Source organism: Microcebus murinus, chromosome 26 (genome assembly GCF_040939455.1).
Source record: "Microcebus murinus isolate Inina chromosome 26, M.murinus_Inina_mat1.0, whole genome shotgun sequence".
Lineage (NCBI taxonomy): Eukaryota > Metazoa > Chordata > Mammalia > Primates > Cheirogaleidae > Microcebus > Microcebus murinus.
In genome coordinates, this window is record NC_134129.1 from 21,328,986 (window position 1) to 21,344,545 (window position 15,560).

General features: G+C 51.6%; 1 protein-coding gene across 5 annotated transcripts in view; it reads right to left on the reverse strand.

Annotated features, from left to right (window-relative positions):
- Positions 1–393: 393 nt before the first annotated feature.
- Positions 394–15,560, reverse strand: part of LIMCH1 (LIM and calponin homology domains 1) — a 258,305-nt gene continuing 243,138 nt past the window's right edge. For 3 of the 5 annotated variants that reach the window (XM_075997825.1, XM_075997826.1, XM_075997824.1), the window contains 6 exons: positions 15,345–15,472; positions 13,629–13,750; positions 11,984–12,107; positions 10,807–10,915; positions 8,030–8,132; positions 395–1,379 (listed from right to left, as the gene is read on the reverse strand). In XM_075997825.1, coding sequence (XP_075853940.1) covers positions 1,354–1,379; positions 8,030–8,132; positions 10,807–10,915; positions 11,984–12,107; positions 13,629–13,750; positions 15,345–15,472 — 612 coding nt within the window. In that variant the 3' untranslated portion in view covers positions 395–1,353. Of the gene's footprint in view, positions 1,380–8,029; positions 8,133–10,806; positions 10,916–11,983; positions 12,108–13,628; positions 13,751–15,344; positions 15,473–15,560 lie in introns of all 5 variants that reach the window. The other 2 variants (XM_075997823.1, XM_075997827.1) reach the window with 1 other exon arrangement.

The following is a 15,560-nucleotide window of genomic DNA, read 5'->3' on the forward strand; positions in this document are numbered from 1 at the left end:
GTGATGCAGGAGGAGGAAGAGGGGCGCGTGTCCGTGGGGGTGGGCAGGGCCCCGAGTCGGGGCGTGCAGACGGTGGTGCAGGAGGAGGAAGAGGGGCGCGTGTCCGTGGGCGGGGCCCCGAGTCGGGGTGTGCAGACGGTGGTGCAGGAGGAGGAAGAGGGGCGCGAGTCCGTGGGGGCGGAGGGGAGCCGCAGGGACTGTCCGGCCCTCGCCTGTGGCCCGTGGCATCATCCGGCCGGCCCCATCCGGGCGGCCCCATCCGGGCGCTGCGAGGTCGGGGCCGCCGCTCTTCTGGGGCGACACCTGTGTTCTGGGCGGCCGAGGAGAACCTGCCGGCGAGGCGAGCCGTGGCGGTGGCACCCGCTGGCGTGCTCATCCCCACGTCCCGGGCTCCACGTTCCAACCCTGTTCGGTCCCCTAAACTGACGGCCGGGGAGGAGCGAGGCACACGGGCCCGCGGCTGTCACCCACCTGCCGCTCTCTGGAAGATGGGACTTCCTCACAGATCGAGGCGATGGCTTTGGAAGCGAGGACTGAGACATCTCCCTCTGGTTTCTCCCTGCCCGTGGGCAACGCCCCGGTGTGCAGGCCCCGCTGGCACCGCGAGGGCTCTCTTTCATCTGGTGAACCAGCCTACATCCACGACGTCGCTGCCGGGGCACACAGAGCCCAACACTGACGGTGCAATAATTTATGGGTATGGTTCCTGCCTCGAAAGGCGAGGGACACAGATGTTTCAGGGTTACAGTACATTATTGCCAGACTAGCGCCCCTGCATCAGAAACAAGCCGTAAGCTCAGAGACTTGAGCTCACGCGCCGGGACGCTCAGTTTCCGGGCTCGTCTAAACCTACGCTCCTGTCTCGGAGGACCGCGTGTCTCGGATTGGCATGTCTCGCACTTTCTGCAGCTCAATTCTGTAAACAAAGCGTTTGATCCCCAGAAGCTCTAAGACGGAAAACAGGCTGCCCGCATCACTCAGCTAATTCTCAAAGAAAAGAGCAACACGCTTGGAGCCGTAAGCCCGTCTCGCTGTGCGGCAGCCTTGCTGAACTGTTCTCGGGGGTCGATCCGATCCAGCATTCCTCCGTATGTGCTGTGCAAATGCAAAAACGGACGGACGATGGCAAGAAGGAAAAAAAAAAAAGGAAGAAAAAACAACCCAGGAAAAAAACACAGAACGCTGTGCCACAAAAGAACAGGCACCGCCTTTGAGATTAGGCTTTCTGCAATTAGCTGAATGCTGAGAAGCCCCCCTGAGCTTGGGGTTCTGTTAAGCGATGGCCGGCGGGGGGTTGGGGGGCACCATCAGGAAAGAAGACGTGGTGAGTGAACCCGGAGGCTCGAAGCCCGGTCACAAGGTTGTGGGCTGACCAGCACCTGCGAGCGAAGGCACAGAGCAACATCTGGTTAGTCGGCACATCTTGCTCTAGACGTTTGAAAAACCTCCCCAATTACCAGTCACCTTTACCAAAGCCTTTTCCTCCTGGAGGGAGGAGAAAAGGTGTCCCCCCCAGCTGCTCAAGTGTGGTCCAACGGCAAGCAGGACTGTTGACGTCACCCGGAGGTTGCCAGCAACGCAGACCACCGGACACCCCCGCCCCAGCCCCGCCTAACAGGTGCCGGGTGAGTCTGGTCTGCAGCAGAGCTCGGGCAGAGGCTCTGGGACTCCCCAAACCAAACCATTTCCATCCATTTTCTCCTTTGCCCCCTCGGGTAATAAATAAGCAAGAAAATCGCCTCTTTTCTCTCTGTTTGTTTAAGCTTTGATTTCTCTGAGAATATAAATACATCGTAACTGGGGGGATTTGGCATAAGATCTAGAGATAGGATGACTACATTTACCGTGTTTCCCCGAAAATAAGGCAGGGTCTTCTATTCATTTTTCCTCAAGAAGAGACCCTAGGGCTTATTTTCGGGGAATGTGTTATTTCCTTTAAGTACGGTACGACCATCTCCATTGATTCAGATAGAGTGAAGTCGTCTTCTTCTGGAACATCATCCTCACTCTCCAAACCCTGAATCCCATCCTGAATGTCTTGCGACTCTGTTTCCTTTAGAGCCACTGGCCCCGATCTCTCCTGTGGAGCACTAGAGCTCTCACGGGGCGGATGAGAAGGGCTGCTCGTGTTCTTTCCCGCTCCGCGACGACACGCATGGGTTGTGCAGATGCGCTGCGCAGCCACGCCCACCACTAGGGCTGATTTTCGGGGTAGGGCTTCTATTGCGCACGTGCTCAGAAATCCTGCTGGGGCTTAATTCATGGGGAGGTCTTATTTTCGGGGAAACACGGTAGCAAGTTACAGACACAGAACACCCACTACAATTTAATTCCAGACACACAACACGTAACCTTTCAGTGTAAGTCTGTTCCAGGTGATATCTGGGACACAAACACACACTAAAAAAAAAAAATGTGTTGTTTATCTGAAATTCAAGTTTAACTAGGCAAAAAAAAAAAAAATTTTTTTTTTTCGCTGAGTGTCTCGCATTTTATCTGGCAACCCCGTCTGGAAAGGACTGTTTGGGTTCCGGATTTCCTTCGCCAGTCTCTCCTTCACTTTAGGTGCTGGACCTGAGACGAGGCAGTCGGAACATTTGAAAAGGCCCGGGGAGTTCGCGTTCAGCGCGTTTCGGGAGGAGGGTGACGGGGCAGACGCCAGTGACGCCAGTCACCCAGCGCCCAGGCACACACGGCACACGCCAAACCCGAGGCGGCGTGGCGAGTGGCAGGCGATTTGTCTGCACTTCCATTCCATTTACATACGGTCTCTAAACCCGTGCGCGTTGCTTTTAGGAACTGCATTTTAATACGCTGTTATGCTGGGGTTTTTTTTTTTTTCCCCCTCTGAGAGAAAAACTTCATTCAAATGCGACTAGTTGCTTGGAGAAAATAAGATTATATGTTCGGCTTTTACTATTCCACAAAACGAAATCATTTTGTCTCGCTCAGAAGGCCCATGATGTAAACCGCCCTTCACGTCTGTCTGTCTGTCTGTCTCCCCTCTTTTCAACTCACATCAAAGTCAGATTTTTAAAAAAAAAGGAAAGAAAGAAAAATGGATTTTAACCATTTCTTCCCATTCTGGCTCTTTTTATTGCACCTGGCATATATTCGAACAATCCAAGTATATTTATACTTCTCAAGACGAACTGTAATCTCCTCTACCAACTTATTCCTAAGGTATACTTATCTCTTAGGACAGCAGGAAAGAAATGAACAGACTCCCAGACGTGCTGGTCATTCGTTCTGTCACCTGTTAATTAACACTAGCCTAAAATGATATTTAGGTTATCTGAAGAAATAAACATGAGAGAAGGGCTAGGAAAATTTCGGGAAAAATAATTGGAGAGAAGGTGGCTATTATTACCTAATATTAAAACATACGATGAAGCTATAATAATTAAAACCATTCAGTAATGGAAAATAAATAGCCTAATAAAACATAATAAAATATCTAGATATAGACCTAAATATATATGGGGGAATTTAGATTATGAGAAAGCTGGCATTTTAAATTAGTGAGAAAAAAGGGATTATTCACTAAGTGATAGTCACACAATTGGCTAATTGGAAAAAAAAAAAAGGCTGGAAATCAACCTCATTTTTTTACCTCAAAATATATTCTTGATTATCACATATTTACATGTGAAAGAGAAGACAATAAATAATTCTAGGAGAAATCCCAGCTCAATTTATTTATACCCTTGAAATAGTGAGGTTTTTTTTTTTAAAAGAAATCTAGAATCCAAAAAGGAAATATATATATATATATATATATATTTAATTACCTAAGATGAAAACCTTTTGTATGAAAATAAATCACAAAGTGGGAGGACCAATGACTGCAACATGCAGCAAATACGACAGAGGGTAGATTTCTTTAACTTGCAAAGAATTCGCACAAATCAGGTGCCAATAAAAGAATGGGCAACGGCTACACACGCTCTTTATAGAAAAAGAAACAGAGATGGTGAGTAAACGTTTGGAAAGATATTCAAACTGGTAACTAAAGAAACACAGATCAAAGCAAGGAGGCTTTCCCCCCCACCTAGCAGGAGCGGAAATTTCTAGCGCTGGATGACAGCCATAGCTGAGGCTGGCTTGGAGGAGGAAGGGGCGTTTCGTACGTTTTGCGGGGGGAGTGCACGTTTCTGAACGACGGTTAGGCAGGGCGTCCTAAGATTTTAAAAGTGCACGCTTTTTAACTCGGCTGTGCTGCTGCTCGGAATCTACCCTATGGAGAGGCTTTCGAATGCTCCTTGGAGCACTTAAGAAATAATATTAAAAAAAAAAAACTGGAAACAACCAAAGTGTCCATTCACAGAGCACTAGTTTTAAACTATGGTTAAGTCCACACAACGGGACTGTCTGCAGCTACTGAAAAGCGGTTAAAACGAACGAGGAAAAAGAACACATTACGTGGAAAAGTTGCCGAGGTATGTCATTAGGTTAAAAATGATAGCAACAAAAACTAAGTACACAACACTGTGACTCTATGATCAGCACCTTCGTGAAATAAACACCGACACACACCCATCTAGATACACCATACACGCGTGTCTCTGTGTGTGCAAGCGGGTGTACACATACACACACATATCTTCTGCTCCGCCCCCCAAGAGATTATTAGTAAGTGATTAGGGTGGTTGACGCTGAGATTTTCACTTTCAATTTGGCATCTTTCTGAACAACTCAATTTTTCTAACCTCGTGCTGTGTATGACTTTTATTTTATTACTTAGTCTTTGATTGTCTAATAGAGGTCTCTAAGCAGAAACATAATGGGCCTTTTTTGCTTTCTTCTTGGTATTTCTTAGTATTCTAAAAAAAACTTAGTAAAATATCGCATTTAAAATATAAAATAAACGAAGAAAAAAAATCCTATCTGTAGCCTACGTCCAAACCACTTTCTTATTTTTCATCGTCATAGGCACCCCATGGTTCTTGTCTTTACATCTGAGATGAAAAAGCAGGCAGTGCCCTTTATATTTGTGTACATAGGAGAACAATTCCTGGCCTACAGCCTAAAAGCTAATTTCCAAAAGAAATGACAATGAATCACCCATTTCTCAATTAAAAAAAAAAATCTGGATGAAAACAGGTCACCGTCACCCTGAGGTGGGTTCGAGTTTGCTCACTGTTGGCATTCCCCAGGTTATTAAAATCGGGGGAGAATTTCAGATGCCCAGCACCGTCCAAATCTGTCTCCACGGTCCTGCAACCCAGCACTGCCCCCTGCTGGTTCCGTGGGCCACGTTCAGCGGGTCTTTGAGGCAGAGGAAAAAGTGTGATTTATGGAAGATGATAGGAAAAATCACTCTGAAATCTAGCAGAAAAGGGTTTAGCTTTCCTTTCTAGTGCATGAAAAACAAAACAAAAAACAAAGAACCGGTTTAAAGAAGACACATATAATTATATATGTGTATATATATTTGTATGTGTGTATGTGTTTGATATATGACATACTTATTTATGCCACATTTTAATATATATTAAAAACATGGCACGAAAACTACCACCTATGACACGTGCTCTAAACAGCTTGATGGCAGAGCCCTAAGTTCGAACTGTTTTGACCTCAAGTCAAGCATCTATCACGGCTCTAAGCCACCTGGGTCTGATTTGATTTTTATGTCCCATCGTTTTATGAATACGCATGTATTTATCTGAGTTGACTAAGTCTACAGCTACCAAACAGATCCATTTAAATCCGTAACGTCCTCAGTCTTGCAGGTCTGGGACCCACGTGAGAAGGCTGGAAAAATGATACCTCCCTTACTCTGAGAAACCAAAAAAAAACATGCTTGAATTTCAAACTCTGTATCTTCAGTCCAGTATATATATATATATATATATATATATTTTTTTTTTTTTTTTTTTTTTGGTAAGAGTTTCTGACTGATGATTTGCACCAAAGGGCCTTCTGTCCGGGTCACCCAGCAGCAGGACGGTGCTCGGCTGGGATGGAGACCCAGGGAACAGCTGCCGTTCGCAGACTTGCCGAGCTCGGTGAGGCAACAGCGCCCCTTAGTGCCACTCAGCACCCGCAACCAGCACGAACTTCTGCGTCAGGAGCCCGGGTGTGAGAGCAGAGGGCAGGGGCTCAGGTGACCTCCAGGGCAGCGAATAACTGCTAAGGCCTCATTATTGCTCAGGTGTGGTGGGGGTGGGAGTGGGCGAAAGATTCACAGAGAGGTAGAGCCCATCGTTTTTATCTCTCAAGAGACTCTCAGCCAGGTTAGGAACACGACCATGTACTGTTTCTCCCCAAAGATCAGACCTCCCCATAAAATAAGCCCCAGCAGGATTTCTAAGCATGTGTGCCATAGAAGCCCTACCCCAAAAATCAGCCCTAGTGATGGGCGTGGCCATGAAAATCAGCCCTAGTGATGGGCGTGGCCATGAAAATCAGCCCTAGTGATGGGCGTGGCTATGAAAATCAGCCCTAGTGATGGGCGTGGCTATGAAAATCAGTCCTAGTGATGGGCGTGGCCATGAAAATCAGCCCTAGTGGTGGGCGTGGCTATGAAAATCAGCCCTAGTGATGGGCGTGGCCATGAAAATCAGCCCTAGTGGTGGGCGTGGCTATGAAAATCAGCCCTAGTGACGGGCGTGGCCATGAAAATCAGCCCTAGTGGTGGGCGTGGCTATGAAAATCAGCCCTAGTGATGGGCGTGGCTATGAAAATCAGTCCTAGTGATGGGCGTGGCCATGAAAATCAGCCCTAGTGATGGGCGTGGCTATGAAAATCAGCCCTAGTGACGGGCGTGGCTGCACAGCGCATCTGCACAACCCATGCGTGTCGTCGCGGAGCGGGAAAGAACACGAGCAGCCCTTCTCATCCGCCCCGTGAGAGCTCTAGTGCTCCACAGGAGAGATCGGGGCCAGTGGTTCTAAAGGAAACAGAGTCACAAGACATTCAGGATGGGATTCGGGGTCTGGAGAGTGAGGATGATGTTCCAGAAGAAGACGACTTCACTCTATTTGAATCAGTGGAGATGGTTGTACCGTACTCAAAAAAAATAACACGTCCCCTGAAAATAAGCCCTGGGGTGTCTTCTTGAGGAAACATAAACAGAAGACCTGTTTTGCTTTCGGGGAAACAGGGTGCTGACTTGGAGGAGCTGGTGAGCAGGGAGAGCCACTCTCCACGTTAACCTCCCCCGTGACGCAGGTCTTCTGCACACGGATTCGCCTCCACGAATGGGCGGCGTCTCTCGGCCTTCCGCCCTCTCCTGCTTCACCAACACCTCTGCAGTGGGCTCAGGTAACGTCTTGAGCCTGGTCTGGGGTTTTACCTGCTGTTGTGCCAGTGCACGTCTGCATAGAAAGACTTTGTCCACACCGTAGTGGTTACTTCCAATAAATAATAAGTGATACCGTGTTTCCCCGAAAACAAGACAGGGTCTTATATTGATTTTTCCTCAAGAAGACACCCTAAGGCTTATTTTCAGGGCATGTGTTATTTTTTTTTAAGTACGGTACAACCATCTCCATTTATTCAGAGTGAAGTCGTCTTCTTCTGGAACATCATCCTCACTCTCCAGACCCCGAATCCCATCCTGAATGTCTTGCGACTCTATTTCCTTTAGAACCACCGGCCCAGATCTCTCCTGTGGAGCACTAGAGCTGTCACGGGGCGGATGAGAAGGGCTGCTTGTGTTCTTTCCCGCTCCGTGACGACACGCATGGGTCGTGCAGATGCGCTGCGCAGCCACGCCCGTCACTAGGGCTGATTTTCATAGCCACGCCCATCACTAGGGCTGATTTTCGGGGTAGGACTTCTATTGCGCACATGCTCAGAAATCCTGCTGGGGCTTATTGTATGGGCAGGTCTTATTTTCGGGGAAACACGGTAAATCAAGGGGTGTTTCATTGTCATTTCTTCCACCCAGATGTTAAGAGAACTTTCTCTCCGCGTAGGAGGGTCCAGCGACAGGGGAAGGCGCTTGAGTCACGAGGCCGGGCCCTCCCATAGGCCTGTGACCCCACGGCTCCGCGTCCTCTCGAGACGCCCCGGTACTCACTGCGGGACCGCAGGTAGCAGTCGTTGCAGTTCAGGAGGCCGCTGCGGATCCTGACGTCCGTCCCGCTGGCCGCGTCCCCCAGCTGCCCTCTGCAGACCCCACACTGCAGGGGAAGAGCAGACGTTCCAAGGTGAGTCGGGAAGCACTTCTCGATACCGGGCAGTCCCTGTTCACGTGACCGACACAGCCATCGTCTCTGCAATCTCGCACTTGCTGAGCGTCTACCGTGTTTCCCCGAAAATAAGACCCGCCCATAACACGAGCCCCAGCAGGATGTCTAAGCATGTGCGGCAATAGAAGCCCCACCCCGAAAATCAGCCCTAGTGACAGGCGTGGCTGCGCAGCGCATCTGCACAACCCATGTGTGTCGTCGCAGAGCAGGAAAGAACACGAGCAGCCCTTCTCATCTGCCCCGTCGTGACAGCTGCTGTCCCAGAGGTGACCGGAAAGGTGCGGGCAGCCCCATCAACAAGCTCGGCTCCCCCTGTCAGGTCCCGGCCATCCTGTGCGTGCTGCAAGCTGAGGCTTTGAGGGGCAAATAACACATCCCCTGAAAATGAGCCCTAGGGTGTCTTCTGGAGGAAAAATAAATAGAAGACCCCGTCTTGTTTCCGGGGAAACGCGGCAGTATGTGTTAGATGCTGCACCAGCGCCGACATGTGGTGAAAGGGGACCTGTTCTCAGCGCTCTGCCTTGGTCCCTGCCCTTCAGAGAAAAGGACACTGGTGCAGAGCGGTCAGCTGACTTGTTCAAAGGTCGTGACGCGGGTCAGCGGAATCAGGTTGACTCCAAAAAGCCTATTGTCCTGACCGCTATAAAACACCGTTTCTTAAATCAAGATAGAAGAGCCATTTTAAACAAATTAAGCTCTACTGGCTTGTTTCTTTTTTTAGGGGGGGAGGGACAGAGTCTCACTCGGTTGCCCGGGCTAGAGTGAGTGCCGTGGCGTCAGCCTAGCTCACAGCAACCTCAAACTCCTGGGCTCAAGCGATCCTCCTGCCTCAGCCTCCCAAGTAGCTGGGACTACAGCTACTACCGTGCCTGGCTAATTTTTTTAATATATATTTTTAGTTTTCCAGCTAATTTCTTTCTATTTTTTTAGTAGAGATGGTGTCTCGCTCTTGCCCAGGCTGGTCTCGAACTCCTGAGCTCAAACGATCCTCCCGCCTCGGCCTCCCAGAGTGCTGGGATTGCAGGCGTGAGCCACCGTGCCCGGCCCACATTTATATATTGTCTGTTAAGTCTTGGTTTCCAGCGACTTCTGGAATTATGAAATCAATCATTCGGGGACAACTTCACTGCCTTTATCTCAGCTTATGGGCAAAATGGGAATTATTTTAAGCTCCTGCAACTTAGTTTTGTAGCCAAAGAGGCTGCCAACAAGAAACAGGGCTAAATTCCAGATTCAGGAAAGCGCCATCGGGGCTACACAGCGAAAGAAATTACTCTTTTTCAGAGAACGGGCTTGGCTTCAAAGATTATATACTGATTTGAAGTGAGTCCATGAGTGGGAAAAAGAATGGCAGAACATACTGATGCAGTCCAGCTTACACATTTTATGATCAAGAAGGTATAACTCGCTGATTTATTAGCTCACTCACTTGTTGTCGGGATACTTGGAACTAGAGTCCAGGCTTTCTCATTTTCAGATTGTTCAGTGACTCATTCACCTGAAAACATTTATTGGCATTTGCAGTGCTGGGTGCAGAGGAAACGGTGGTGAGCAGGGCAGACTGGTCCCGGCCCACGGAGTTTACAGTTCATGAGAGGAGATGATAATTAAACAATTCAGTCGTGAGTGATGAGGGCCACGAAAGGCTCCATAAGGGGCCGGGCGCGGTGGTTCACGCCTGTCATCCTAGCACCCTGGGAGGCCGAGGCGGGAGGCTCGCTCAAGGTCAGGAGTTCAAGACCAGCCTGAGCAAGAGCGAGACCCCGTCTCTACTAAAAATAGAAAGAAATTAATTGGCCAACTAATATATATATATATATATAGAAAAAATCATCTGGGCATGGTGGCACATGCCTGTCGTCCCAGCTACTCGGGAGGCTGAGGCAGGAGGATCGCTTGAGCCCAGGAGTTTGAGGTTGCTGTGAGCGAGGCTGACGCCATGGCACTCACTCTAGCCTGGGCAACAAAGCGAGACTCTGTCTCAAAAAAAAAAAAAAAAAAGAAAGGCTCTACAAGGTCTATAAGGGCCTCTCCCAGAAGCACCTGGCTTAGTCCGGGGTGCAGAGCAGCTTCTCAGGGGGAGTGAGACAGCTAACCTGGCGACATCACAGACACACTCGTTCTGAGACTCACAACTTCGCATCTGGCCACAGCCGTTCATCTCACTGACGGAACACTTCCCACGAGGTGAAAGACTCAAGCCCTTCGCCATGAAGTCACGGGAGTCTAAGCAGCAGCAAAGACTGCCGAGCCCCAGATAGACCCAGGCGGCCGGACCTGGTCTGGCAGCGCCCTTGCCCCCAGTGTGCTCGCCCTCAGCTTCCCGCCAGGGCGCATGCTGCTCTTAGGGACAAAGCCGTTCTGCAGAAAGACAACCTGCGCAGGTCCGTTTTGCTTCTTCGGCCCGACATCCCGGGGGGCTGGTGGCTGGTGGGAGAGTTCCACGCTGAAGGGTGGAGCCCACCCGCGCAGCAGCGCAGACTGGAGCGGGGCAGCCTCTCGAGGAAGGGCGTGGGACCCCCAGGAGGCGTTCCTCAGCACGGGACCAGCCGGGACAGGCGCTGCAAACCGTGCTTAGCTTGGCGAGAAGAGCATGAGCACGTACCCTAAAACACTGGATGTGGAAGTAGAGATTGAGGGTCTCGATGATCATCGCAGCTCCTTTGCCCAGAGGAAGCCCGCACGAGGAGCACAGCTTCTTCCCGCTTATAGACCTGGGTTCAAAAATACACCCGATCACGAAAATTTCAGTTTAGAATACTTGGTCAGACACACAAACTCGCGACCTCATGCAAAAACGAAAACATGGATTTCTAAGATGTTTATGTCATGAACGAAATGAGAATTACTACGCTGACAATGAACAGGAAATTAAGCGTTAGATACAAATTCCAAACAACTGCTAGACCAAATACAACAGGCCTCCATTTTGGTGTTGAGTCTGGGGTGTGTGTGTGTCTGTGTGTGTTTAAGTTATTTATTCCAACAAGTCTGTGTTGTCGTCTATTCAAATTCCTTGGAATGGTTTAATACATTCATCATATAATTTCCTAAGTTCTAAAAGATCATCAAGCTCAGCTTTTTTTTTTTTTTGAAACAGAGTCTCAATGTATTGCCCGGGCTAAAGTGCCGTGGTGTCAGCCTAGCTCGCAGCAACCTCCAACTCCTGGGCTCAAGCGATCCTCCTGCCTCAGCCTCCCGAGTAGCTGAGACTACAGGTGTGCCCCACCATGCCCGGCTAATTTTTTCTATATATTTTTAGTTGGGCAATTAATTTCTTTCTATTCTTAGTAGAGACGGGTCTCGCTCTTGTTCAGGCTGGTCTGGAACTCCTGACCTTGAGCAGTCCTCCTGCCTTGGCCTCCCAGAGTGCTAGGATGACAGGCATGAGCCACCGCGCCCGGCCAAAAAAAGCATTCTTACCAAATCAGAATATAACCTAGTGTTGCTACCTTAATTGGAGAGCCTAAGAGAGAATGACAATTTTTTTTCCCCTTGAAAGGACATCTGTCTATACTCTGAGGCAATTTAAACTCACTTAAATGAATTGGGAATCCAACAGGCCTGCAAATTCTGACACGTTCAGAGTGGCCGCCCACTTGCCAGGGAGACCCTGCCAGACCTCCGCAGACGCCGGCCGCCCTGCCCTGAGATCAGACAGAGAAGACGCGCCACGCCGGCGACGTCTTGCTGTCACACACCTCTGCGTGTTCCTCCAAGTGAGTAACTTAAAAGAAGAAGAAGAATCGCACAGAACCCATCCGACCGACCGGGTTACTCACCTCCGCCTTTCGCTGGGGGACTCGATCTGATGGTTAGCGCCTCTGCCCGGCGGGAGGGGTTTCGGCTTGGTCTCCTCCGTGACGGGAGCAGCCGGGCTCGCCACCTGCCGGCCCTGGGTCGGATCTGGGCCGAGGGAAACACACAGACTCAGTGCCCGGCAAGTCACCTTAGTCCCCGGCAAGTCACCTCTCTTGGAAGCGCCAAGGCCGGCCGAGGTCTCTAGGCCGCCTCGCCGTGAATTAGTTCCGGAAATGCCGGAGATGGGGCCCCAGACCCTTTTCTGCCTCACCGATTTCGGACGTAGCGACATGGTGACCACACGTTAAAATGCCGACTTCTATGCGTACAGAGAGCCGACGTGGGTGGATGCGATTACATCCTGGAACCTGATCTCTAAAACACGGCACACGGCCGCGGCGTTCCCACACCCGGGGGGGTCACACCGACCGCCACGTTTAGATCCTCGGGGCCCCGAGTGGCACTGAGCTTGCGGGAGAGCCCCGCGAGGGAACACCCACGGATCAGCGCCTGCGTATTACAATCAGCCCGTGCAAATACGCTCATGAGACAGCACACCAAAAACACAAGGCCAAATCCAATAACTCCGCCATGAAAACACGTCTATTTGCTCAGCCCTGTCTGCTTTGGCTGCGGACACATCCGCCGGGGCCGCCCTTCCGTCCTCTCAGCTCGGCCTCCGCTCTGTGTGATTCAATGTCTGACGCGTCAGTGATCTCCAGACGGTCCTGGAGGCCCTGGCAGGTCGAGTTCGGCCCTCTTGGCGAGGAACACGTTTGAGCTCAGTCGTGGGGAGCCTGGGGTGGGGAGGGGGTGCTGTGGATTCCGCCCTTCCACGAGCATTTTTATGGGGAGATGATGTCCAGCGGTGACACTGGAACATTTGAGGAAGTCTCAAAAGGCACTGCTTGCGAAGGTCAAAGGGTTTCTGGCCTTCAAAGGTAGAGTCGTCTTTTTTTTGCTTCAGTGCCGATACCTGCTCGGGTCTCATGGGTCTGCGTGGTCTGGGCATGCAGTTGAGGGAGTCTATTCACTACGCACCGTGTTTCCCCGAAATTAAGACAGGGTCTTATATTTACTTTTCCTCAAGAAGACACCCTAGGGCTTACTCTCAGGGGATGTGTTATTTTTTTTTTTAAGTACAGTATAACCATCTCCACTGATTCAAAAAAAGAGTGAAGTCGTCTTCTTCTGGAACATCATCATCACTCTCCAAACCCCGAATCCCATCCTGAATGTCTTGCGACTCTGTTTCCTTTAGAACCACTGGCCCCGATCTCTCCTGTGGAGCACTAGAGCTCTCACGGGGCAGATGAGAAGGGCTGCTCGTGTTCTTTCCCGCTCCTCGACGACACGCATGGGTTGTACAGATGCGCTGCGCAGCCATGCCCGTCACTAGGGCTGATTTTCGGGGTAGGGCTTCCATTGCGCAAATGCTTAGACATCCTGCTGGGGCTTATTGTATGGGTGGGTCTTGTTTTCAGGGAAACACGGTACCTGGCACAAGCGAGGAGTCCGGTCCCCTAAGAGAACAGCCTGCAGTGAGCAGGGGTCAGGTCTGTCTGGATAACGTGGGGGGTCGTGACAACAGTGTAACCACGGAGTCCGGCCCTCTCCCGTCCTTACCCTGAGGGAGCTGTGGGTTGGGCCCGCGGCGGGGGGCCCCAGCCTCTGCGTCCAGCGGAGGCTCTGGCTGTATTCCTTCCGACACGGGGCTCTCAGAATGAGCCTCGGCCCCTCGAGTTAGGCTGTTAAAATAAAGAAATATATTTCAGAACAGAGACAAAAGCAACTGAAGCGAACTTACTGGTCCTATCCCTTAGGGCATAGAAGTACCAATCACGACATAAACAAAGGGACGGGACTAACGAGATGCTTATTTATTCTTCGCAATTTTTTTTTTTTTTTGAGACAAAGTCTCACTTTGTCGCCCGGGCTAGAGTGAGTGCCGTGGCGTCAGCCTAGCTCACAGTAACCTCAGACTCCTGGGCTCAAGCTATCCTCCTGCCTCAGCCTCCCGAGTAGCTGGGACTACAGGCATGTGCCACCATGCCCGGCTAATTTTTTCTATGTATATTTTTAGTTGGCCAATTAATTTCTTTCTATTTTTTGGTAGAGACGGGGTCTCGTTCTTGCTCGGGCTGGTCTTGAACTCCTGACCTTGAGCAATCCGCCCACCTCGGCCTCCCAGAGTGCTAGGATGACAGGCGTGAGCAACCTCGCCCGGCCCATTCTTCTCATTTTAAGCTACACTTGCCAGCCGCTGAGCGCAGGAGAAGTCTCAGGGCAGAACCGCACCGGGAGCACCTGGCTCCCGGCTGGCCAACCTCTTGATCGCGTCCGTGTTTGAGGACGACACTCAGGTCCCTCTGGGCGTGCCGAGTGCACGTGCACACGCGTGCACGCCTGCCAGCACCTCTCTGGTGCCTCGGAGCCCCCTGGCACAAACATCTGTCCCGGGAAGAGCACGCTGGCGGCAGGGCCCTGCCGGCCTCCCGGGCTTCCTGCGGGTGGGTCCCTCCGGGCCAGGCGAGGGGCGGCGCCGAGGAGCCCCTGCGGCCACAGGCAGGTCAGCTCCTCCGAGTCCGCTGTGCGTGCGGGGGGCTCTCGCTGTCCCTGTCCCGTCTCCCACGGAACACACCGGGGCCCACCGGTGGGGTGACCACCCACAACGAGTTAACGAAGGGTTGTCCTTTATATCTGCAGGCCCCACCCCCGCCACAGCCTGGGCCGAGCAGAAGCCGGGCTAGATTCCGCGTTAGGGTGAGCCGCGCGATTATTTCGTTACATGTCACCACGTGGCAGCAACAGAAATAAAGTGCACAACAAATGCGTGCGCTCGGCCGTCCCAAACCATCACCCTCCTCCCCACCCCGGCCCGTGGGAAAACTGCCATCCTCCAAACTGGTCCCCGGGGTGGAAAAGGTTGGGGACGGCCACTGCTGCTTCTCGTCGTCACTGGAGCAAAGGTGGCGCCCCCTAGCTCAGGGGACACCAGCGGCCGAGGGCAGCGGCGCGCCCCGGCCTCCTTCCCGCCCCCCGTCCCTCCGGTCACCCTCGGCATTTGGAGCGAGTGACGTTTTGGTCTGGGACTTCGAGCCGACAACACGCCCTTCCGACGATCCATCAATACCGCATCCCCAATTGGAAACAAGGTCCCCCCGCTTTGAAAATAAGGCCATTTGTACTCAGGAGCACGGGGACGCTGACTTCAGAGCTGCTGCGGCACGTCCGAGCGACGCGCGATGTGTCGCCGCCACGGCCCTCTCAGAGCCGCGTGCCGCCTGCATTAGCCACACGTCCCTTCCCGGGACTTCTCGCCGGCGGCGGCACGGCGCCTACCTGCCCCGATCCTCCCGCGGGCCGCCGTCCCCGGGCTGGGCCAGCGAGTCGCCACCGTCCTCCGGGAACGGCTTCTTCCGTCTTTCCTCCTGCGTCTCGTCCCGGCAGTTTTCCAGGTCCTTCTTATTCTAAGGGGGTGGGGAATAAAGAAGGATAATCTCGAATACAGATTTAAAACACACCGTATCATAACGCTTTTCTCTGGCCGTGGGGTAC